Below are 23,743 nucleotides of genomic sequence, written 5' to 3'. Positions count from 1 at the left end.
GAAGACCTGCCAGGATTCCTTGGAGCAGCAGCTGCCAGACTGCCTCCCTTACTCCATCAGGGAAAGCGTTTTAAACTGAATCAGATGTTGTATACATACAACACACCCACCCACGTGCGCACACCTGAAAAGGCCTTGGGGAAGCAAAGGACACAGTGCGTCTCACGGGTCTCTGGTTCCCTGAGGACAGCTTCTTCCAGGGACAAGAGACAAGAAGTGGTCGCATCTGCTCAGACCAGGAGCAGCCCTTTGGCTGACAACAGCAAGAAAGGGCAGGCCGCCCTGTTTGTTTTAAGCAGAGGAAGAAAGGAAGGGGAGGTGGAGGGGGATGTAATCCCCTGATGCAGGAGGAGCTGGTTCCAGTGTCTGTCTAGGTCTGGTTGTTCTCAGCAGGAGTCTCCTGGCATATGACAGGATGGCTTTTGCAGGGAGCATGGATGAACAGGAATTAAGGCACTATTGTAGGATCTCAAAGATAGAGATTTAGTTACCGGTTCAGCTTCGGACTTCTGTGTTACCTGGGATAAATCAGTTTGCATCTCTCTGTCTCAGTTCCCTCTCTAATAGTGGTTCCTCAGCTTCACCGAGTGCAGTGAGGACAAACTGCGCAACCGCTCTGTAAAGCTCTGCTTGGGGTGGGGACTGGAGAGCACAGAAGCACCTGGATCTTGCTTGGTGCGAAGTATCTGCTTGTATGCATTTTCTCCAACTCCTCTTCAAGCTTCATCTTGCTTCTTTCTCCTTCAGACAATGTGAAATCCATTCATCTGGACTTTTTTTCCCCACCTCCTCTCTGTATTTCCCAGCTGTGAGATAGAGCCAAAAGTTTTGTCATACCTGACTTCAGCCACCGCGGAGGAGCACCCCGCTGGCTCTTGGCCAACAGAACTTGTTAGTTGAGCATTTTCCTCCTAGCTCTGCTGCCATTTGCCATCCCTTCCTGGTCCTGGTCTTTCTCTGCATGTCCCCTCCCTCCCACAGAGTGGGCAGGATGCATAGCTCGATATTTTTCACTAGAGTGTTTTCTTTGCTGTCCCAATTCTTGAGCATAATTTCCAGGGACCAGGCTTCCTGGAAAAACAGCTGCACCCTGAAAAACGGTGGATTTTCTGTACCAAAAAACCCTCTGCACTCACTTTGGGAAGGTCAGGAGACTCTGAATGTGCTGGGCTCTTTAATCCCTTTCACAAGTCTCCTGTAATGGGCTGCCAGTTGCGACCTGCCTCTCCGCCAGCACCATAAAATGAGCTTCCTGCCCCATGTGTTATCCCTCTGTTTGGGCTCCTCAGGCTGCTGGAGCAGTGCACGGGAGAGGAGAGGTAGTGCTGCTTACAGGAATGAAACAAATGGGATAACAAAGTCTGCTTGTAATTCCTAAGCTGCTTGTTTCGGTTGAATAGTGCTAGTTTTGTTCCTGGGGAACATCTCTGTCCTTCAGGCTCAGGCAGGAGGGGAGAGGCACTAAAAAAACAGCTTTTACAGACATGTGAGATCCAATAAATTAGGACACTGTGGTCACTGGAACTGTTATTGTGGTTTAAACTGCTACTGCTTACCCCATGGAAAGAAAGTGCTTTCTTTTTCATTAGGGGCTTAGAAGATTGATCGTTTCCTGCTGTGCACAGGACTGTGTTGGGGTAGCTTTCACAACCTGGTTTGGGTCTTTGGAGAGACTATGGATGCCGAAATATGCTCCTTCATGCCACAGCCACCAGCCTTGGTCTCATTTAATGTGCAAAAGACTGTTAATACTTGTGTTGCCAAGCTCAAATATTGGGCTAGGATGCCTGGAGTTAGTTGAATTTGAAGCTGCTCTTTCCATTTGTCTCCTCCTCTGGGTTTGTTTTACAGCTCAGGCCAGAAAGTACCAGGGGACCACCCACCACCCCAGAGATCTGTGAGCCTCGGCTGGGAGGGGGGCTCCTGCCCGGAGAGCGATGGCGTGTTAAGGATGAGCAGGTGTTGGCAAGGACGGGGCTTCGCTGCTGAGTGTTGTCTTGGGCCTGGCCGTTGTAGCAATGATGCCAGCCCACGCTGTTCTGGGCTTTCTTCTCTGTTTCCTGCCACTTTGACCCTTTTCCATCCCATCTTGGGGATGGGCAGAAACCCTAGCTCTGCGAGGTGAGACGCGTTGTGCTGTGAACGGGTTTTATTGTCAGATCTCTTACTTACTGGGTAGCTTGGCCAAGTGGCCTCGGGTACTCAGCTCTCCAACTTCAAAACAGGAGTAATCTGCTTTTTTAAATACTTGGAGATCTACTGTTGGAAAGCCTGTGTAAAAGCTAGATTTTTATTAACTCTATTACCAAGTGCCTCAAATCTCCTATGTTTTTACCTTTAAGCAGTGAGGTTAGTACGAGAAACTGAGGCATAAAAAGAGATTAGTGGGAAACATATGAATTTAAATAATTCCTTATCTGGACACTTTTATTCTGGCAGAGAAGTGCATTGTTTGTATCACATTGGAAGAGATTTAAACCAAATTTAGAAAATGCTCTTAGTCTGGAGCAAGCATTCCTCTAGATGATATTATGCTGCTGTAGTTATATTGATTTAATTGTACTATTCAAAGTAGTAAAACCTTCCCACATTGGCAAGACCTTAGCAGCCCCAGGGCCAGGCTGCTCAGTGGCATCCGTGGGTCACTCTGTGCCCAGCTCTGCCCTCTGAGAAAGGAAAGACACATCTGGGGGAGTGCTGAAGGCTGTGACTGAGGTCTGTGGCAGCATCAGTACAGTATCAGTCTATACACACTCATATTTTCCTTGGCAAGTTGTATGACTGTAAACAGCAAAATATTCCGAGGCAGTCTTTTTCTTTGTCTTGCCTGAGCAAACTTGCCATAAGTTTTCCCTGCACATCTCTGTTCTGATCTTATTGATTCAGCATGTAGCAGAGTTATTTTTCCCCTTTTTTTCATTAAAGAAAATTGTAGCCCCCCCGCCTTCTTGTTATATTTGACGTCTTTGTCTCTAAATGGCAAAAGGCTGTTTCCAGCCGTTGCTTACCACAGCTTCTTGGCGTTTGCGCAGGCTTGAGGGATGTAGTGCCCAGCTGGAAAAAGGCAGACAACTTTCCCATTCGCAGTGATGCCCATAAAATGGAAGTATTGAAGCCAAGCAAGCAAGCGATAGCTTGCGTCCGTTCAGGAGTGCGTACTGAATACTGTAGGGAATTGGTACAGAAGAGGTGAAATGCTGGTTCTGAAGTCAGTGGCAAAATTTTGGTTGTCTTAAACAGGTCTCTCATCTCTCACCTTAGGTTTGACCAGGTATGTTTTTACCTAGTTGTGTGGACCAGGAGTTGTAAACCCTCAAAGGTGAAGGGAGGTCTTGGATGACATCTTTGACTGCAGAGCTTCCCAGTATAGTTTTCCTGTTCTGTCCGTTGTGATCATTTCAATTTTCAGTGTTGCTGATGGGTTTCCAGATAGCGTGTTGCTGTTGGCTGTAGCATTTTGCTTCCCTCAGGTTTGCTTTTCCAAGGTAACCAGTGTTTGTAGTATACAGGGGAGCGGGCAACCAGCATCCTTCTGGCTCAGCAAGGAACGTCCCCTCCCTGTCTGCTCCGTCGCTGTCTCTTAAGCTCTTAGCTAGCCCAGAAGGTGGTTGTGTTGTCCTTTGTATCTCACAGTCTGGTGGAGCCAGAGAAGGATGTAAGGCAGTTTTACTGTGACTCCTAGTCTGAGTCAAAAGTAACGCACCCGCCAGCAGTTGCAGCTTGTTGGTGTGTCTGTGGAGTGCATCTGCTGGTGGCATCATCTAAGCAATACCGCTTACTCTCCAAGACTGCTCCACCATAAGCAGAAGAGGGAGCAGGGGTGATTGGAGCTTTGTTTCGCAAGTTCCCACTCTGAACTGAAGCACAAAGGTAGATGCTGTGGCTAGGAAGCCTTTTATATGCAAATATATTCCTTAGTTTTCCATCCTGATGCCCACAGTCAGAATAGCGTAGAGAATAAAGCAGGATTTTAGCCCTGGCTGAATTAACCAAGTCCAGGTGTCAGAGCCTGGGGTTAGGCTCTGCGTATTCTCTGTCCATGGGGAGCTCCTCTAGCAGACGATGATTTCCCTTTTGGCTCAGAGTCAAAGGAAGTGGATGCTGTGTCGTATTTTATCTTACTCCATCTTAAGGGGCACGCAAGGAAAAGAAGTGGACAGTCACAGCACTCTCTCACCTCGGTGTCACAGCCTCCCGAAGCACTCTCCCCTGCAGCTGAAGTTCAGAGTAGCCCTGAAGATGCTGATGTTTGAGCTGGTCCCTGATAGCTCTTGGCAGCCTGCTTCCTGCCAGTCCTTTGCTGAATGAAGTTCAAGTTCAGGGGAAAATTGAGTGCAATCCATCTTAAACTCAACTGCTTCCTCCTTGAAAATGTAGGTGCAGTGACTAAGAGGGTTTACTAACCACAGAGGTTATGTACCCCTGTGCTGAGCTCTTTCTGAGGGAGACACAGCACGACAGGACAGGGAAGAGCAAGCTGCAGTATGATTTGTTTGTAACAGGGAATTGAGGGGCTTAGGGGAGCACAGGGTTTGTCTAAGACTGCGAGAGAGAACGTGTCGTACCACCATGTTCTGGCTCTGGCTCAATACCTCCAATCCCATTTCTATAATTGTTTGAAGTCTTCCAAATTTGTATCAGATATAATGAGATGATGAAGTTGTCTTTTGTGGTGACTTTTTCATGTAGGAAACATGGTCTTTCACAGCTCTGGGGTGTGGACCATAACGAGCTTGGAACTGTTTGTTCCTCTGGCAAGCTGAAAGATTGTGAATGCATTGGAGTGAATTCACCAGGCATCTTTGATCAGCTCCATTAAGCATCTGCATGGGCTCCAACAGGCATTACACTATTCAGCTATCCTATGAGAAGGGGGTAGTGTTAAAATGCTTGTGTTAGTAGACAGGATTAAATAATTCAGATCGACAATCCATTTTTGAGGATAGTCATTGCAGTGAAGTTTATGAATTCTTCCAGAACGTAAGGGATTTGCGATTGACTTTTAAGGAGGTATTGACTTTTAAGGAAGTATCCTATCAGTAGGCTATTTCTTCCTGAAAGAGGATAGAAAGCACTGTATCTTTAAATACAGAGTTTGATCTTCCAAATGTGGGATTATCATTTCACATGTAAACTACACGACATAATCTTCAGGGCTGCATATTCCTTGTTGGACATACTGGAGTACTTGGGTGAACCAAAAGGAGGACAGAGGCACTGATTTCCACCCCTTCTCTCTGCTATGCGTACTCTCGTTGTCTTTCTACGTGGCACTGCAAAAGCCTTGCCTGCCATATGAAGCGTGCCCAGAGCTGACAACAGGTGCTAAGAAAAGGCACGGCTGATTGAGGGCTGGCCATAGCCTGCAAGACAAGGTGTGGACACATCAGGTCCAGCAGCCTCAGCAATGGGTGCTTTTCATAGCATGGCCAAGGAAAAAGCCTTCCTGTCTCCTCCCTGATTCTTCCTCTCAAGGCTCCCATTAGGTAATGTGCAGCTGATGGCTGAGCCTTGTAAACGGTACTTCTGGTTACCCTTCATTGGCCCAAGAGAAGAGCAGCGAATCAGAGCTCTTGGCCTCACAAGAGCTTCTCCCTGAGCGGAGGCACTGGTGGAGCAGGAATGGTTTGGATGAGGACAAGCAGGCTGGATGGCCCACACTTCCTTGTGACCTGCTGTCTACCAAAGGGCCGCACTGAGTGCAGGGGAAGCAGTTTTTAAGCTGACTGTCTTTACACAAGGGTGCATCAATAACTAATACTCATGTTTGCCTCCTCTCCTCAGGGTTTTCCTGGTGATTTTGGGGAACGAGGACCTCCAGGCATTGATGGGAACCCAGTAAGTTGATAGCTTTTTCCCTTCTTTCTTTCTATTGCAGTAGACACCACACTGTACTGCATCATGCTGGGTAGAGCTGAAAGAAGCTTTTCAGTTTGGTGGCAACTGCTAGCATTTTGTTGTTGTCCCTCCTGAAAAACAAATGTACGCCCTTGCCCTGCTCAAGCGTGCTGTGAATTCCTGGGTTCAACTCAACATCTTGTAACTGCCAGGTCATCGTGTTGCCCTTTGCTTTCTGTCTCCATCTGTTGCCTTTCTTGCACCTTGGTCTTGATAGATGCTTTCTCATCCTGAGGATAGTCTTCTGACTAGAAGAAAAATCAAGAGAGAAAAGATAAGGATGTTGCTCCTGATGAGCAGGCAGTGGTTGGAGTGTGTTGTCCATACCACAGGGCCTGATGCAAAGCCTGTGACAGCCACAGGAATCACCTTGTTGACTGGTGTGCTCTGGATGAAGCTTTGTATGAACATAGCAGGGAGACATAGACCCAAAGACATAGGGACATATCATCATAAGGCACTGCAGATGGCTACTTGAGTGCATGTGAACCCTCAGAGGAGCAGGCCATGTACTCAGTTGTGTAGAGGTCTGAGGTACATAGAGAAAGAGGCATGTTCCTCTCCTTTTCACCACATTTCATTTTCTGATGCAGGTTAGCAAGCTGGTACCACTTGGTTTACATCTCACTAGCCTGTAGAAGTAAGGTTCTAAAGTACTCCAAGCTCAGTACCTTTCCTCATCTGAAGTGAATGTTAATACTGGTGCAAGAAGTGCCAGATTCCCCGCTCTGGTGTCTGGGAGCACTGAGGGACAGCCACCATAGCCCAGGCCTCTGCTGCCCTGCCCCATGCCTCAGCCAGCCCCAGCACTGCAGTGGGAGAAGTCTCCAGGCTCCTGAGTTCTTGACCTGTCTCTGGTCTTCATCTGACCCCTTCTGGCTTTCTAAGAATGGGATGTGTCTCCTGGGAATTGGATCAGGATGGTCACAGAGACCATTTAAGCAGCTGGATGCTGATAAGGTTTATTTTGCTCTGCTCTTGTAGCACCTAATACCAAACAACTGGGTATGTGCTATGTTTTCCGCTACTCACAAAACATGTGAAACAAATTTTGCATGCAACTTTTTGCCATGCAAAAGTTCTCAGATGTATTAATTATTCGAAATTATTTTCTGAATGACTTTGTCGGTTCTCCCTCAATTAGCATGTGAGCAGTACTGATTCATCTTTGAAGTTCCTGCTGTCTTGGTTATTCACACATAATCACAGTGTTGCTCTTGGTGTTTGATGGAATGATTTGTGCAAAATAACCCACTCCACATGTGTCTTCAAGTTCCCATTCATCATATATGCAGCATAAAAGTTATTTTCACAAGTCACTCTAACCAGCAAGCCAAGCTCAGCTACACTCCAGCCTTTGTGGGAATTCAGCACAAGAGTCACAAATGCAGTGAACTGAAAGAATTAGATTCCCAAGGAATACTTCTGCAGGACTTTTCCCATCCTTCAGTCAACTTAAGCCATGGGTCAGAGTGGAATCAGTAGTCTCAAAGTAGAAGACTTTCTAGATTGTATTTCCAGCCAGCCCACCAGGAAAAGAAGGAATCCTGGAGGTCAGAAAGACTTTTTTTTCCAAATAACTTGGGTTTTTTTCTTTTAAATTTGCAAGTTGTCTAAGCCCCATTCAGAAGATGCGCTCAATGTTAGCTGAATGCCAGTTCCCAGAGCATCAGAGAGAAGCAAATGTCCCTTCCGTTAATTCATCCAGAAGGATTGCTCTTCTTTCATCTTATCAACAGCTTTTAAATATTAATGTGCCTTGGAGATTGTAGAATGAAAACAGACTGTTTCGGCTGACTTAAAGGGAGGTTCACAGGGTCACAAGCAGACTCACAGACGCAGAAAAATGCCAGAAAGTCTGTTTGTGGAACACACAAATATGCCGAGTTTGCTAGGTGGAGTATGCAGCAAATTGTAGGCAGGCGGGCAGGCTGCCACAGGTCCTGAACTGCCCCATCCTCTGTTTGATCCACTGAGCACTTACGCTGCTGCCGCCTCTGCCATCACATGGGGATGGCCGAAGCCAACAGTCTCTGATCTTCTTTCCATCCCCTCCAGACAGAGCAAAGACCTTTCCAACCGCAGGGACATTTCTCCCTCCAACCAACTTACTGAGAACTGTTGAACCATCACATTCCAGATCCCTGTTTCTGGAGCGCTTTAGCCACTCCAATTAGTCTCTTAATAACAGGAATTAGACATGGGAAAGGACTGTTGATTCATCTCCTTATCTCTTGTCCCAGTGCCCAGTTCATGCACTGAAAAAAAGAGAATAGAGCCCGATTTCCCTTGCAGGTCAGGGACCAGCCTGTCATTACTGATGGCCAGGAAAGAGCACCTGTAAATCCTCCATTTCCCAGGCAAGAGACTGGCTCAAATTAACAAGTAGTCATGTCCACCTCTCCCAGGGGAATCCACCCTCTCCTCTTCCAAGAGGAAATCCTCTTGTGTTAGACATGAAGCCATGCATTTCCACATTTACTTTTTCTTTTGAGGAATACCCACGCGACATAACTCAGAAATCTAGGCAGTCCCTCCTGCAACTAGTGGGACCAAGAGACAACCATCCACCCGGTCTTCATCCCAGCCACCCTCAGAGCCTGCAGAGCTTACTGGGAAACCCAGGCCACCATGCAGCTCCTGTCCTAAGCATTCATGGGGATATTCCCTCTTCTTGCTGAGCCTAGTAATGCCAGGCCTTGACCAAAAGCTTGAAACTGACCTTATTACAGTAGCTCTGAGGATGCAGAAATCCCACCTGTGAGGAACAATCGCTCCACAGATGTCCCAATTATGCAGGAAAGGAACCGGCCATAAAAAAGCAATTTTAGGCTGGTTGAGATTATGAAACACTTTTTGTGTGCGCTTGCCCAATAGTCCTTTACTCCACTTCCCATAAAATAAACACACGTAACCCTTTACCCAAGGAGGCTGAGCACATTTAGTCACGTTGCGTCCCCTTCTCTTTCATTCTTTCACTAGGCAAATCTTTCCATAAAAGGGGAGCTTTATTGCACTGAAGGGTACTCCACCAGATGTGCACCATAAACTGAGCTGGTCTGTCAAAGAAAGTAGCCAGCGTGATCCAGAGCAGGGGTAGGGTTGTCTGAGCCAACGGGAAGTTTAGTATTACCAATGCACTTGTTTTGAGAGGCCCTGTTGGAGACGGAGGTGTGTAAGAGCAGGTCCTTGCCCTGACAAGCAACCCACTGTCGATGCAGCAAGGGAGTGGGTGATCCACCGAGGGAGACACGGGGACAGGCTGAGCATCACATAGGGATTGCTGAAGTACTTAGGTACCTAGACAGGTGATTTGTGTGGGTCTGACACAGCTTCTCTGCTGCACTTCACCTGGAAATGCCATCGGGCACCTGCTGGCACCTGCATGTCTTTGGAAAGCTGGCACAGAGGGAGTTTGTGGTGAAGCTGAGAATTCAAACCAGCCCCGCAAACCCAGATAGCACTCTGTCCCTTGAAATGGTGCGCTCTGACGTGCTCTTGAAAAGCCTCTAAGAGGAGCTGGCGCTTTCCAAAACGCCCTGCTTGGGAGCAGTAAGAGATGGCAAACGGGCACAGAGCCCAAGATGAAATCTCTGCAGTCCATCTCCTGCTCTCTGCGGTGTGATTAAAGTGACTCGTCCTCCAAGCAAGTGCTGGGTTCCCTGCAGAGAGCTCCCTGCTCCAGGGACAGAGGCGCTGAGCCACCTCCCTGCAAATAAGCTGCAGCCCAAAGGTTAGGAGCTTTTTCTGAAAATTAAAGAAATGGCTTGTTGATGATCTGGGCAGGAGCCCAGATGGATGAGGCAGAGTGCAGAGGACGCTGCTGGTTCCCCACCTTAAACCAGCTCTTAGATACAGGAGGAGCAGCCTTGGAGCACCCTGTGTGCCAAACACACTCCCAGGGCCCATCAGCCAGTGCCAGAAGCTGGCATACCCTCTCCCCAAATTATCCAGTTTAATTTTCTTCCAAATCCTCCTTTTCTTATGAGTTTTATTGTTCCTTAACCACTCCCAAAAACCTCACCTTTCCCAATGCAGAGCAGCAGGTTTCCTCTCCTTCCCACTTTAGCTTTGCTGGCCCCATGCCCCCTCCCTGCCCTGGTCCCTCTCCCTGCCCATGCCTTCATCTCACCTGGGGCAGCTCCCACCCGCTCCCCTGCCTGCACAGTGAAATGCTTCTTTTATCCAGCCTGCTCCTGGGAGGGGAAGTCGGCCCTGCAAATAACTGCAGAACAACAATCAGCCCTGTGTCTGGAGAGGCTGTGCTCGCAAGCGCGCTCACTAAGATGGAAGCTCTCGATCACTTTGGCTGGGGAAGGGCCTGTGGGGGGGACGGAAGGGGGAGGGACAGTCTTTTCCCTTCCCTCAAGCTCTTGAAACACTGAGCTGCCTTTCAGCCTCTGTTTGTCTACAAAGTGTCCGTAACCATGTCGGTTTGTCTTTCCTTTTAGGGAGAATTGGGAGCCCCAGGTCCTCCTGGAGTCCTTGGACTCATTGTAAGTACAAAAACAAATGGAGATCTGGCTTCTCGGGGCTTTAACCCTTTCAGCCTGCATAACTACGCACAGATTTTCTTCTTCCTGTGGCAGGGCGGTGAACAGGATGACTGTATGGAGGAGGCATGACGCCTGGGGAGAGAGGAGGTTGCCTGGTAGACTGGGAGGTGGAGGAGGGCAAACCCTTTCTAAGCAAAAGGGAACAGATTAAAGGTTTGCTGTTAGTGCCCTTATTCCTAGATAACTCGCCCTTTTGATAACATTTACCAGGGTATTTCTTCTAAAATGCAATATTCATTCCACACCAGGATCTGTCATCTTTTAAAAAGCAAGCCCCTGTAAGCAGTAACCTAAGGACGCACAGTTCCTGCTCACTGGAGAGACCATGGGCGGGAACCGTCTGTCCTCTGGGTATACAGGAATTTTATGTGCACCTTCACCATCCCATCACTAATCCAGGTAATTATGTACGCAGCCAAATTCCACCCTTCATTACACTCTTCCCCAGAAGGAGATAAATGGCTGTAAGGATGGGTGGCAACTCATCCTCTGGCAGCTGTGCTGGGGGTTAGTGAATGCCCAGCTGAACATACTGTGGTTTATTTTTAGGTCTCAGTACTTGTTTCAAGTTATTTCATTCCATGCACAAAAAGTGGTAGGGTCTGTTAGCACTACAGCATTCTTTCAAAAGGATTCCTCCTCGGCTATGATAATCCATGCAAACTTGACTTGCAATGAATGGTCAAAAACCTTCCCCTTTTGCCTTTCCATAGCTTAAATTACAGGAGTGTGTATGTCAGCTGAGATCAAAGCCTCGATTGCCCTAGACATTGCACAAACGTAGAGCACCAAACCCAGAAATCTTAGACTCCATGGGGGAAAAGCAGAGAACATGGTGGAACAAGTGTACCCGTCTTGCAGATGGGGGACTGGGGCAAAGGGGGATTAAGGCTTTGGAAAGTTTTTCATGGAGCCAGGAACTAGGTCTGTGTTTCCTTTGTTAGTGGAAATGAAAGTGGCTACCTTAGCCATAGCAGCAGAAAGGATGTGTGCTCCTGGCAAAGAGCTGTAAGAGGAAGATTGCTATTTAAAAGAATACGAGTGAAGGTATTGTCCAAATTGGATCATATTTCTCCTAGCTTTTGGAAAGATTTATCTAAACCTGGTTGCTATTATCTCACAGATATTTGTTTTTTGGAAGGTGAAAGGTCAGACAAGATAAATGTGACTAAGATCCTTCAGAGATGGTGGAGTCAGGAGGCTGCCTGTCCTCCCCTCCTAGCTGGCCCCACAAGTGCCATGCTGTTATGTGCTTGGGATAGATCGCAAGGGCCAGGAAGGATAGGTTTTGCCTGGAGATGATCTGCAATGAGGACAGGCAGTGTGTGGTTTCTAACCTGCCTTTGTGATCATGATGTTTTTGTCCCATGTTGGCTGCAGCAACCCAAACAGCACCAAATTCTATGTGAGGTACAACTGAATTGCTTTTTCCCTGACTGGCCCCAAGATCTGGCATTGCATGTCCTAGACTAGGATTTAGCTCCATCACCAGGTATCTGGAGTCTGTCACCTTCTCTGTCTTGATCCATTGTTATGTTGGTTTCTACTGACACCCCAAGTTCTAATGTTTTTGCTGGAAAAGGGCAAAACTAGCAGTTCTCCTTTTGCTGCTAAGCCTGGTCTGTCTTAAACTTTAAACTTCTTCTTCTCTCTTCCCATCTAGACGAAGAAATCATCGTTCCTGTTGTGAGCTTCTTCCTAGCTTTACTTTTAAGGCAGAAAGTCAGTCCTTTGCAGTGCTGGTTTTGTAGGAGTCACTTGCTGCAGCGGTAGCAATTGGCTGCTGTCTTTCCCAGTTCGTCTGTTGGTACCGCTCCGAGCGGATAAAAATTTCAAACTGAGATTCAGGTCAAACTGAGTCAGATCTTGTGTCCCGGGGTAATATGCAACTCCTGAATTCAGGATGCTGAAGCATCTCTAGTGGGATTGATCTAAGCGTGACTTCCTCCATCCTCCTGGGGAGAAGGGGGCATATCCATCCTGCCTTCTCCTCTCTACAGGACAGCACCAGCCTCATTCCCTGGGGTCTGCAGCACGGGGCTTACGCTGCAGGGCATGGAGAAGGCGGCTGGGTGTTTGCTCCGGGCTGGCCCCCGTTCAGTCGCTTCCTTCCTTCCCAGCTACAGCCACCCCCGGGGGACCGGCCGGGTTCCCGGCTGCCTCCACGCACCCTGCAGGTGTTTGGGTTCGCTGTTTAAGAGAGGCTGAAGAGCAGAATTAGATGTAACTAAAACCTCTTGCTCTCCTAATTAACTGTGTGGGCAAAGCTTTAAGTAAACGCATTTCTACAAGAAGCCTTTATGCTGGGAGGTATGAAAAGGGCGTCTGTTCAGGCGGCTGCAGCCCAGTGCTCCCAGCGTGGCTGTGGGCCCATGCCTGCTGACCAGAGAAGCGCTCCTTCAGCAGACCCTTCCCTGTTTATTTACACATTGCAGGCAAGGCTGGTGCACCGTATCACTGACTCCCTTCATGGGCAGAAAGCAGTCAAAGCTTGTTTAAATGCTGGCCGCTGAAGGCTTTCTTTTATACATGCGCATGCAGGTACACACAGCGACCATGAACTCCAGTGTCCTCCTGTGCTGCAGTTTCTTGTACAAGTCCCAATACATGATGCCGTGCTGACTTCTCGCTGCAGCAGAATGGCCATGCTGATGAGACGCCTCTGTCCTTACCTCCTGTTTCTCCTCTTTCCTCCCCATATCACTTTTGGGTTGCTACTGAGCTCCAATATCTAAATTTCTCAACTATTGCCTTTTTTGCTGTTTGGGTCTGTGTCCTTTTTAACAAACCCCCAGACTCCCTCCAGAGAACTCAGGAATACTGTGGTAGATTCTTTCTGAGAACATGAGTAATTTCACTGAGAATAAATACACTCCGGGATTGTCTTAAACCAGCTCAATATTTTAATGTTTCAAATGGTGGAAGAGGGAAATTAATCCGTTCAAAAGTTAGGAGGAATGTACAAAAAAAAAATTCTCAGATCCACAGTTGCAGACTTCACGGTGGTTTCTTAATTAATTTTCCATTATTTTTGCCACTAATTTACTAGCCTGAATTCCTTATCTAATTTTTAAGTGAATCCAGGAACCTAGGCTCCCGGTTTTGGAGCCTGACCACGCTCCCTGACACCCATATCTCCTGTGGCGCAGGAGCAGGATGCTCATGTTATCCAGGCATCCAGCACACTCTGCCCACTTGTCGTGGCCATGCACAGGGGCAGCAGCACGGTGGGGCCAGGTGAGCTGCTCATGGGGGACAGCTCACATTCCCAATGTTTAGTGTCAAGCTGCTTTGGGGCCTCTTCTTTGTGGCAAGAGCAGGATGCAAATAGGAGCTGCTCTTCTTCCCTCACTTGCCTGTGAGGCAGACACCCTGTGCTTCTTTTACTTAGAGGCTGACTACACGTTACAAGTCTCGACTCGTGCCAGGATGCTGCTTCTGCTGAAGTCAGTGGTGCGATTCCTATAAATTGAGGGATACTGAGGGACCAGATAAGAGAGGAATTTCACATCACATACAGCTATCTGTTGGTTGCCCCTAATGACTTTAGTAATTTTCTTTCTCTTACTAGGGTGACATGGGCTCTGTTGGACCAATAGGCTATCCAGGACCAAAAGGCTTAAAGGTGAGAGAATTAACTGAGCTGTGTGAGCTCTTGTTCTTCCATGGCAGGGCTGAAGATTATTCTGTTCCTCCCTTGGGTGGCGGTGATGGTCCTGAGAGAAAGAATGGGCGGTACTAATGCTTGTCCATTGACCCAGGCACAAGACTGTTGAACACAACATCCCACTGGCGGTCTGCAGAAGGTGTAAGTCACCAGATAATCCCAGGGGCATTTTCCCTGTGCACCTCAAGCCCACAAAGGATGTTTAAAGAATGTGTGATGGAGCACGCTTTGGGAGCAGCCTGGCATTTGAACCTGGGGTTGGGCCAGGCCAGTGCTGTGGGTCTGAGCCACCAGCCCCATCAGGGACATCAATGTCATAGACCTGAGCAAGTCTTCGTTGTGGCTCAGTCTCACTCTGGACTTTCTTTTGTTTCAGGGGCTGATGGGAAACCCTGGAGAACATGGACTGAAAGGTGATAAGGTGATCTGAATACTCCCTTATTGCACTGTGTTTTAATTTTGCATGTAAAACCCCCTTTCTAGCTTCTCTTTCCTGTTCAGCCCCATGGTACTTGTTCCTCTTTGGCTGTCTGTTTGCCCCCATCCTCCCACTCTCCCTCCTTTCTTGACACTCCAGTTTTGATTTTTCTTTCTTTTATGATATCTGCCCCATCCTCTTTTCTGTAGAGCTCTAGTGTAGATCAATTATGCTCAGATCCTCTTTGGAGCTTCTGTTTCCCACTGAAGATGATGGTAACTGTAAGATTATCTGGTGTTTCACTGGGCTTTTATGTTTTTATATTGGTTACATGATGCGATAGGGAGGAGGATGAAGACCTAACAACACTGACAGTGGGTTTGCATTAATGCATTTGGGGGAAACAGATGATGTGACAAGGCAGCACAGCTCACCGGATCAGGCAAACCAGCTGGATCCCCAGGAAAAACTGTTCTGTGTTAGGTACCTCTGCTCCTGTTCGGAGAGGCTCACCTCAGTTCAGCTTCCTGCTGAGAGGAAATTGCCTTATGCCAAACTGATATAAATCACTTTAGAAAAAGAAAAAAGGACAGGGGCATTGTTTGCAATGATTTGGTGCTGCTGGCACAAAAACACACAGCTTGAGCTAAATCAGCATGAAGCTGTGTGTGTAAATGTCTCACTGTCATGAGAACCATCCTCCTACAGATATTCAACTGTAGGATTTATTTAGTCTGAAAGAGTGGGCGGTGCAATCATTTATTGTTGGCTCTGATTGCTCAGGAGGGCAATGGAAAATGACCATTAAGTGTATTCTCCTCCTCCTGACTGATGTTTTATTCTCTTGTTAGATGTTTGCTTTTAGAGAATTATTTACCAGCCCAAAACTGCACATGGGGGAAGTAGTGTCAAGCCAGTTGATTCCACTCTCCTTATATTACAGCAGGTCTTTGCCACAGCTCCTGTGTCTGCAGTTTCCTTTTCTCCCCTGTACTGCTTGTTCACTTTTGTAGAGAGGAAGGACAGGGCAAGAGAAGGACTTTTTCTTTAGGACAAGCTGGTTTCTTGACTCAACACCAATTTCCAGAGCCCACAGACTCTTCTGTCTGCTCCTTGGAAGAAGTGGTTGAATATCTTAAGAATCACCAACATTTCAATCATTGTTTAGCAAAATTAACTAACCTTCCTGGACATTACAGTCTCCATCACTTTCCACAGACTGCTCTGTTTATCCCCAGTATTTCTCCAGACGCTTCTGTCACCGTAACCAAATGGTTTGCAGCTCTCCCTAGAGTCAACCTTACAATACTCCCAAGTGCAGAATTATCCATCCTCCCCCAATAATCCCATGCTCAGTCTTGCAGCCTCTCTCCTGAGATGCAGGAAACCTTTTCACTCCCTCCCTAGCTACCTCTCCCACTGCATTTTCCTTGGACAGGACAGACTTCCTTCCTGGCTTTCATTACAGCCCTTTCCTAATCCAAGACTGACAAACCATCCCTCCTGCTCAAGCCTCCTCTGTCCCTAATGAGTTGACTTTAGTTCGAATATCCTGGGTGCTATCAAACACTCAGATTAGACCAACGACGATTTCAGAGTGAGAGAGTGCTGCCAAACAGCTTACACATATCCTTTCCAGCAGCCCAACAGCCAAAGCGCTGGGAAATACAAGTTAAAGGAAAATCAGACCTACTTAGGCATTGATGGCCACAATTCTCATCTGCTCAGGTGAAGGCACGCAGCTCTGGCGTTGCGGGTTTTAGTCAAAGCATCTGAGTTTGCTGCACCTGTTTGCATGAGTACAGACAAAGTTCGTCAGCTCTCCTTACATTTGGGGGAGGATTTGGCCTGAAATAGCTTTGTGGTTTTTTCAGTTATTTGGTTTTCTGATTTGTTGGTCTTGCTGTTCAGCTAGTTGGCCCAGTTTATAATACATCCCTTCTCCAACTGATCAAAAGGCTGTTGCATTCATTTACTCCCATGTTTCTTTAGTGAATGGCACCTTTAAGCCTTCTTATTTTCTCTCACTCTGATTTGGGCATCATGAGCAAAAACACTCATCCCTTCTTACAGCTTGTTTACATTTGTGTTTTAATTGTTTATGCTCTGGTACCACTAAGAAATTTAAATGATATCTGGTCTTGCTGCTTGTGCTCAGTTTGCAGCAAGGGAAAAACTCTGCCTTCAAAGAGCTCGTGGTCTAAATGCACATGTGGTAGAAGGAAGGGACATTTATGCCCTTCATGTTATGTGAGGGCTTCTGAGTCGCAGAAGTGACTGAGGAGGAGGTTGCTAGAGGTGGGAAGTGCACCCTGACCTCTTGGACCCTCTCCTTGCTGGGACCATCTTTCCTCTTTCCACCTGCCTCATTTCAATGAAAATGTTTTCTATCTCAGCTTTTATTGAGAAGCTGCATCATAAATCTTTCTTTGCCCCCCTTATTTTTGCCACATGCTTTTTAACTGATGCTGATCTTAGAAATAGCTGACTTAAGGAAATCCCACATATAGGAAAGTAGAGGCAGGATCTGTGTGTTCACTTGGTGCCTGGTTGGGCTTGGGTCACAGGAAGGACCCTGCGTAGGGCAGAGGGACTGACTTGTGTTGGAGGCTCCCTTCTGTAATCTCTCGCCAGTCGTGTCACTGTTAGTTTCTGCTGCTATCGCTAAATAGGCTGTGACATCTTATTTAAAGGCTTTCTCTGGTTGGCTACTATTCTTTTTCTGTCCATTAGATTTTGACTTCATTATAACCCTCCATCGTCGTCTTCAGACAAAACTGTCTTACTGCTATGACCAGAAACATAAGCAGCCTCCCTGAATCTTGTATTTATTCTCTGTGTCTGTCGGTTTGAAAGTTTGCCACTTGCCATTCTTGAAACATTTCCAGACCACGGCTGTATGCAATCTGCCTCTGCAGAGATCCTTATTCATAGCTTGGTCACCTCCCAAGTAACAGAGTTCCCCTCTCTGCTGGCTGTTGAAGATGCAATTACAAGGGTGAACTTAGCTAACTAGTTGGGGATGACAGTCCAGCCACCACGCAGCAACCTTTTCCCTGCACATTGGTGTGGGTCAAGCACACCCATCCCACCGTACCACTCTGAGCATATGAGGTCCCTTTGAAGAGCAGATTATTTCAGACTTCCAGGCTGGTGCGTTCACCAGGAATGCTGCAGGAGAAGGAAGGGCTGGCACCATACCACGCAGAGCTGATGCACAGCCCATACAACAGAAAGCTGTGTTAGAGTCCAGGAGTCCTGTTTACACCCCAGCTTGTGAAGAGGGTTCAGAAATCACTTGAAGATGCATGATTTTCCACAGGGGTTGAGCTGCCATCTGCCAGCCGTCCAAGCATCTTTCCTGAGACTGTAAGTGAGCGCCTCAAATGGCTAGTCCATCTCTGAAAGACCTGAGCTGTATGCTAAGTGTGTTGAATGTGGAAGATGAATGAAGCCAGGTACTAGCAAGCACAGACAATGCCCAGGCTCAGCCAACAGTAGCTGTCAGCCTTACTAAACATGCCCATTCCAGCAGCATATCAACACCTTACACCAGAGGGTCCCAGCCTACTGAAGGCTGAATCTTGTATGAAGATGTCAGGTGGATTCTCTGGAAAGCAGTTTCTAATAAACCCATTTAGAAACAGAGGCTTTTCCCAAAGGGATGTGAGGGATTATTGCACAAGTGCAGTAGTCTCCCATTACATGGCCAGAGGGGAGGGGGATAAATGTACTGGCTCTCCCCTCTTCTCCTCCACTGTGGTTTTCAGAAAACTGGTAAACATAGAGTTAAACTTCATATTTAAAAAAAAAAAAAAAAGAAAAGCCCTAGACATTTGGCAGCATCTGAAATGCTGGATCAGCAGGGGCAGAGAGCAGCAAACCTCACTGCTCCATGCTGACAGTAATCAGTAACTTTTCGTAATGAGTAATTCACGGCAGATGAGAGCAGCCTTGGGGGCCTCACACCTTTCATCTGCTGCCACTCACGGACCAGCCCAGATTTGAGGGGGAATAGGGATTTGAAGAGTCTCCCACATCCCCCCTGGCAAGGGATGGTCTTTTTCCTCCCGTTGTAGTTCTACAGAACTTGGCCTCTTCTGCACATCCACATGGAGCTGCCTGTGCTGTGCCCTGCGTTACTCCCGAGACCCCGCAGGGCTGCGGCAGCAGCCATAGGTGCCAGTGTCACAGGGTACCTGGAGCACAACCCATACCGCTCACGCCTGGCCTCCCCCGTCAGCTCCAGGCTGCAGTTCGTAATGCCTTGCTGAGGAAGTGTTAATGAAGATTTAATTAGATGTCTGCAATCTCCTGTTAAACCCATCTGTCCTGGTCACATCCAAGCGTGTGGCCTTGTACAGGTTTGTCTTTTCGTAGCTGAGGAAAACTCCTTTCACTCAACAGCAGCCAGACCAAACGCCACTAAAACCTAAGCACGATGACAGGGTGGCTGGATGGTGCGTGTGGGCAGCAGGCAGGCAACCGAGGCTGCCACCTCGGTCCACTGGGGAGAAGGTCCTCACTGCAGTGCTGCGTCTTTCAGAAACACTGCTACCATTCCCCTTTGCCATGACAGGAATAGAAACCTGCTTCAACACTGAGAGGGTCTTCCCCTTCCATGAAAGGGTGTTTTTCACTGGGTTTTGGACTTTGTTTCCTATGTTGCCTTGTTCAATATTCTACAAGGTAGAGCTCATTAATCCCAAATGCATGCATCACATGGTGGAGGCCAGGCATGAACTAGAATAAGGGGCAACATCCCACTCCTCCTGCAGAAATCCTCCTTTGTATCTCTAGCAGCTAGGCAGGCAAGTACAGAGCACACCAATGCTAGCCAACCCCTTCTACATCCCCCATAAAAGCTTGGTACCACAGAATGTAATGATGTTTTTTACAGGTTTGGTTTTACCACAAAATGGGTCATCCCTCTGTTTCCATTTATATGTTTTCATGGAGGCAAGGAGAGGGGGTAGAGAGAGTTGCATCTGCTCTTACAGGGAGAATTGGAACTACTGTAGAACCCTGAAACAAAGACTGGGCTTGAGAAGACCACGTGATGTGATGAGTACAGAGGAAAGGTGGAGGAAGTGGAGGAAATCTTAGCTACTTGTTCACATAAAGGAGTTTTATGAATCAGGCCATCTGTAACTTGTGAAGGACACAGCTCAGTAAAATACCTCTAGTAGTTTCCCAGTGTTAGCTCCCCTTGTATTGCTAAGCAGAAAGCCTGGGGAAAAGAGGTGTCCACTTGAGAGCAAAATGATTTTTTTGCACAGCGACCTCCTCTGCGTCCTACAGACAGCAAACACGCCTCGCGCCTGCAAATCTGTCCCTTCCCTCGTAGCCGCCTTTCTGTGCGGTGTGGCGTTAAGAAGGGCCTCAGGGTCTCTGAAGCTGCATTTCTTTTAGATGAAACATGAAACATAGGCAATATCCCATGGGTAGAGCCTGTTTGTAATTTCAGACTGTACATTCCTCCTCCTCCCCCTGAGCAAAGTCCTTGCAGCCCCTTTTCGTCATCTCGGCATCGCTTTTTTTAACAATAAACAGGCCTGACCTCTTTCCTCCTTATTTTTTCCCTCACATTAAGGACACACACCCTGAGTCAGTTTCAGATTTACTGTGCTCAAGGCAGGTGAAAGGGGATGCCCTAGTCCTCAGTTTTGGTTTAAGACATTAATGGCCATTGCAGATGGATCGTTCATGCCATGACATTTTGCTGTGCTATTGCAATAACATGTGAACACTTTGCGTGGAGCCCAGCTGAAGATGAGAGATGTGTTTTGCCTTTCCTCCTTCCTTCTTACTCTCGCAATGCCCATTTCTCAGAGTTGTTGGAAAACTGTGTTCTCTGTCATGCAGTCGCTATCTCACTTTGCTTAAAGGTCAGCGATAAAGGTTTGTTCCTGCCTTTTGCTACGCTAAGGAAACTCTTTTCTTATAGTAGTCATTTCATAATGTCCAAGTATTTCTTCCAAAACAGTATTTCAATGGCCACTTATACTGTACGGGTAGAAAACTGCATAATAAAAAAAAATAATCTTTTTTTTTTGACCCTCAGCATAGGTGATAAAGACAAGGAGTTTTCAGAGCAAACCTCTCATTTTCAAGAAAAACTATTTTCCTGCTGTCTTCTGGCAGGAGCCAGAATTAGAGTAGATTTCCGTGTTTTAAGCCTTGGACTAGATAAAATAAGTAGAAAATTCAGAGAAGATGAGAGAAATCTGGCAATGGCTGGAAATGAGCTGGGTCATACAGTAGTTTTTTTGCCATCTCTATTGTATCTAATACTTGGGGTTCATCCGAACTGAAGCTGTGTAAATAGCTGATTGTTTCCATTTGCTTGCATTGCCAAAAAAAAAAAAGATGGAAAATAGTTTAAATGAAGCAAAATGTTGGTTATTTGACTCAAATTAAAATATTTTAGGTTAAAAACCAAATGAGTAAAATTAATTTATCTTTTTTTAAGAGCAACATTTCAATTTTGCTATATAAAAGATTTGTTTTGAAGATGGTTCAGTGAAATGTTCTGGGAACATTTACCAAAACATTTAAGCAAATTTAGCATGAATCCATGAAATGTTTCCATCCTTGAATCTGCATAGTTCTTAATTTTTTTTCTTCTGAAAAAGTTGTCTCCAAAAAGTCTTTCCCAACTTGAGCCTTAACCGTTCACAATTTCATTATCCCCTGAATGTTACTGAAGTAGTTAGAGTTGTTTCAACTCTCTGATAACAAGTGGGTGGTTTTTGCTTGAGTAGAAGTAGAATTCCTCTGTCATCTCTTTGTAGACTTTGGCTCTGTCGCAGGGGTCCGTATGTCTTCCATGTGGACCATGTTTAAACATATAGCTCTCTGCTCTGCTATGGCTTGTTCCCTCACTAGGAAGCCAAGTTGAGAGGCATGTGCTGTGCATGGGACAGAGTTCCTCTAACTTATTTCTGTTGGGTCTTGTCAGTGTACCAAGTTTTTATAGTCATTCCTTCTTTGGCTTCCCAAGTAGAATTTTCCTTTCTCTGCCCCGTCATGGACTCATCCTTTGTTTAAGTAAATCACTAAATAAATGAGGTTGAAAGGGACATCAAGAGGTCATCTGGTCCAACAACCTGCTCACAGCAGGGCTAAGAGGCAATGCAAGATAGCCCACTGCTCCTAAGAAAGCCTTCAGGGATACTTATTTTCTACCCAGGGAGTCAGAATCTGTTAGGATGGTCCAAAGAGGGGAAAGAAAGATAGCTTGGCTAGGAAATATTGGCAATGATGGTGTGCTCAATGATGGGATCCCATCCTAATGAACACCAGCCTACCCCTCCCAGGGAATCTCAGCCTAGCTATTGGCAGTGAGATGGTACTAAAGCATAACTGGAAGTTACTCTTGTTTTCGTATGGAAGAGGATTGACCTTTGATGCCAGCACTAGGATACGCTCACAGAAACGCCGAGTATTGTTTTCTTTTCTATAGAGCCTTATGAGAGAAAAGGTCCATTCATTGAAAACTGAACTAGCTCTTCTGTTCAGCTGAATTTTGACACTTCACCACCTTCACGGTTGCTGTTAGCCAGAGGAACGTAGTCTCTCTTCTTGCAGCTTCTATAGAAACACAATGCTTGGGAATTCATATTTTTCTCTCTCCTGCAGTTTCATTTCTCACTTTAGAATCAATGTTGGGAAATACATACTTCATTCAGAATTGTTGTTACAGTTAATATGATCTACAGTTTGCCAGCAGTTCAGTTTTGAACGGAGCTAGGGATGAGACTTTTGCTGTACAATGCACCAGCTAGCATCTACCTGGGCGTTTTGGCCGTTGCTGTTGCCTATTTTAACTCTCTGGTGATGTGTATCCAGGGTGATCAGGGAGGAGCAGGTGTTCCAGGAGATATCGGCTTCCAAGGAGACAAGGTAATTGTTTTTCTTTTCTCCATCATTTTTTTTCCCTTACGTAGTGCTATGTGTGGCCACCAGCTTTCTCAGCTCGTCTTAAGCCATGATGAGCTGGAACTAGCGGGATCCTGCTGTCAGGTTCCCCTGCTCAGACAGTTCTCATTTGGGGCACGCTGTGCCTTTCCAAAATTCATGTCAATACATAGATTTTGTTGTTATTCATAATAAAAGCAGTTCTACTAGGGACTTTCTATAAAAGGGGCCATATCTTCACGCAGAAATTGGAAGTGATGGATGGGATTGATGGGGCTGGGTGTGAATGTGTGTGGTCCAGCGGCTGCAGACTCGGAGATTTTGTCTGCTCAGTGCAGCAACTTAAACCCTGACCCAGTGAAGCACTTAATGCCGTGCATAACTTCTAAGCAAATGACTTCTCCCCTGTGACTACAATATGATACTGACTTCAGCTGACTAATGCTGTACTTAGCACTGCACTGGGGCCTACATGGCTCTGAGCCACAACTAACTGCAACAGCTCATGTGTTCTTCAGGGCTAAATTCAGCTCCGGCTTTAGCAGAAACATCTCACTGACATTACTGCAACTGTCCCAGCTCCCTGCAGGCTGAGTTCAGCCCTTAGAAAGTGCTCCTCTCTCTGCTGCAGAGGACCTGGAGCCTGAGGAATTGGTATCTTTTGATGCTTCATTGTGTTTTCTGAAAAAATGTGTGTCTCTCTCTCAGGGCAGCCAGGGTTTGCCTGGGGTCCCTGGGGCGCGAGGGAAAGCAGGCCCCCTGGTAAGTAACCAAGCGTCCTCTGCTTCCTAATCTCCCTTTCTAAAGGTTCAGTGCCCAGCTGGAAAGATAGCTTGGCAGAGGTGTGCTATTCTAAACAGGAAAGCCAATAGCCAGGAGCTAGCTCACTTTTCTCCATGTTTTTCTGATTTCTGCAGGGAAAAGTCGGTGACAAAGGTCCAGTGGGGTTTCCAGGACCACCCGGCCCTGAGGTATGTCCCACCACCTCCTTCTCGCACCTTTCCTTTCTTTGGTAACTTCTGCAGCACCCTTTCTTCAGCAATCTCACACGATAACACCTCTCCCCTGTCTCATTTTGCCTCTGCAGCAGTAGTTATTCGATGTCTGTAGCTTGCTGCCCCACTGAGAATCAGCTCTCTGATAAACACCCATGTGGCATTTGAGAGACTGTTAGAGATGCCTATCTCCTCCATTGGAGGTTTTTAGCTCTTGAGCCGTGTACAGACAGGCCCACATAGGGTTTTGATTAGGAGGCATATGCATGTAGCTGCTGCTAATTCGTAT

General features: G+C 46.8%; 1 protein-coding gene across 1 annotated transcript in view; it reads left to right on the top strand.

Annotated features, from left to right (window-relative positions):
- COL27A1 (collagen type XXVII alpha 1 chain) overlaps nucleotides 1–23,743 on the top strand; it is a 164,343-nt gene that overhangs the window by 61,220 nt on the left and 79,380 nt on the right. Inside the window, exons 13-19 of the mRNA XM_072883342.1 lie at nucleotides 5,785–5,838; nucleotides 10,350–10,394; nucleotides 14,026–14,079; nucleotides 14,498–14,542; nucleotides 22,391–22,444; nucleotides 23,168–23,221; nucleotides 23,377–23,430. Of these exons, the coding sequence (XP_072739443.1) occupies nucleotides 5,785–5,838; nucleotides 10,350–10,394; nucleotides 14,026–14,079; nucleotides 14,498–14,542; nucleotides 22,391–22,444; nucleotides 23,168–23,221; nucleotides 23,377–23,430 (360 nt within the window). The remainder of the gene's footprint in view (nucleotides 1–5,784; nucleotides 5,839–10,349; nucleotides 10,395–14,025; nucleotides 14,080–14,497; nucleotides 14,543–22,390; nucleotides 22,445–23,167; nucleotides 23,222–23,376; nucleotides 23,431–23,743) is intronic.

Source organism: Ciconia boyciana, chromosome 18 (genome assembly GCF_034638445.1).
Source record: "Ciconia boyciana chromosome 18, ASM3463844v1, whole genome shotgun sequence".
Classification (NCBI taxonomy): Eukaryota; Metazoa; Chordata; class Aves; order Ciconiiformes; family Ciconiidae; genus Ciconia; species Ciconia boyciana.
The sequence above is the reverse complement of the archived record's forward strand: the minus strand, read 5'-3'. Positions and strand labels throughout refer to the sequence as shown.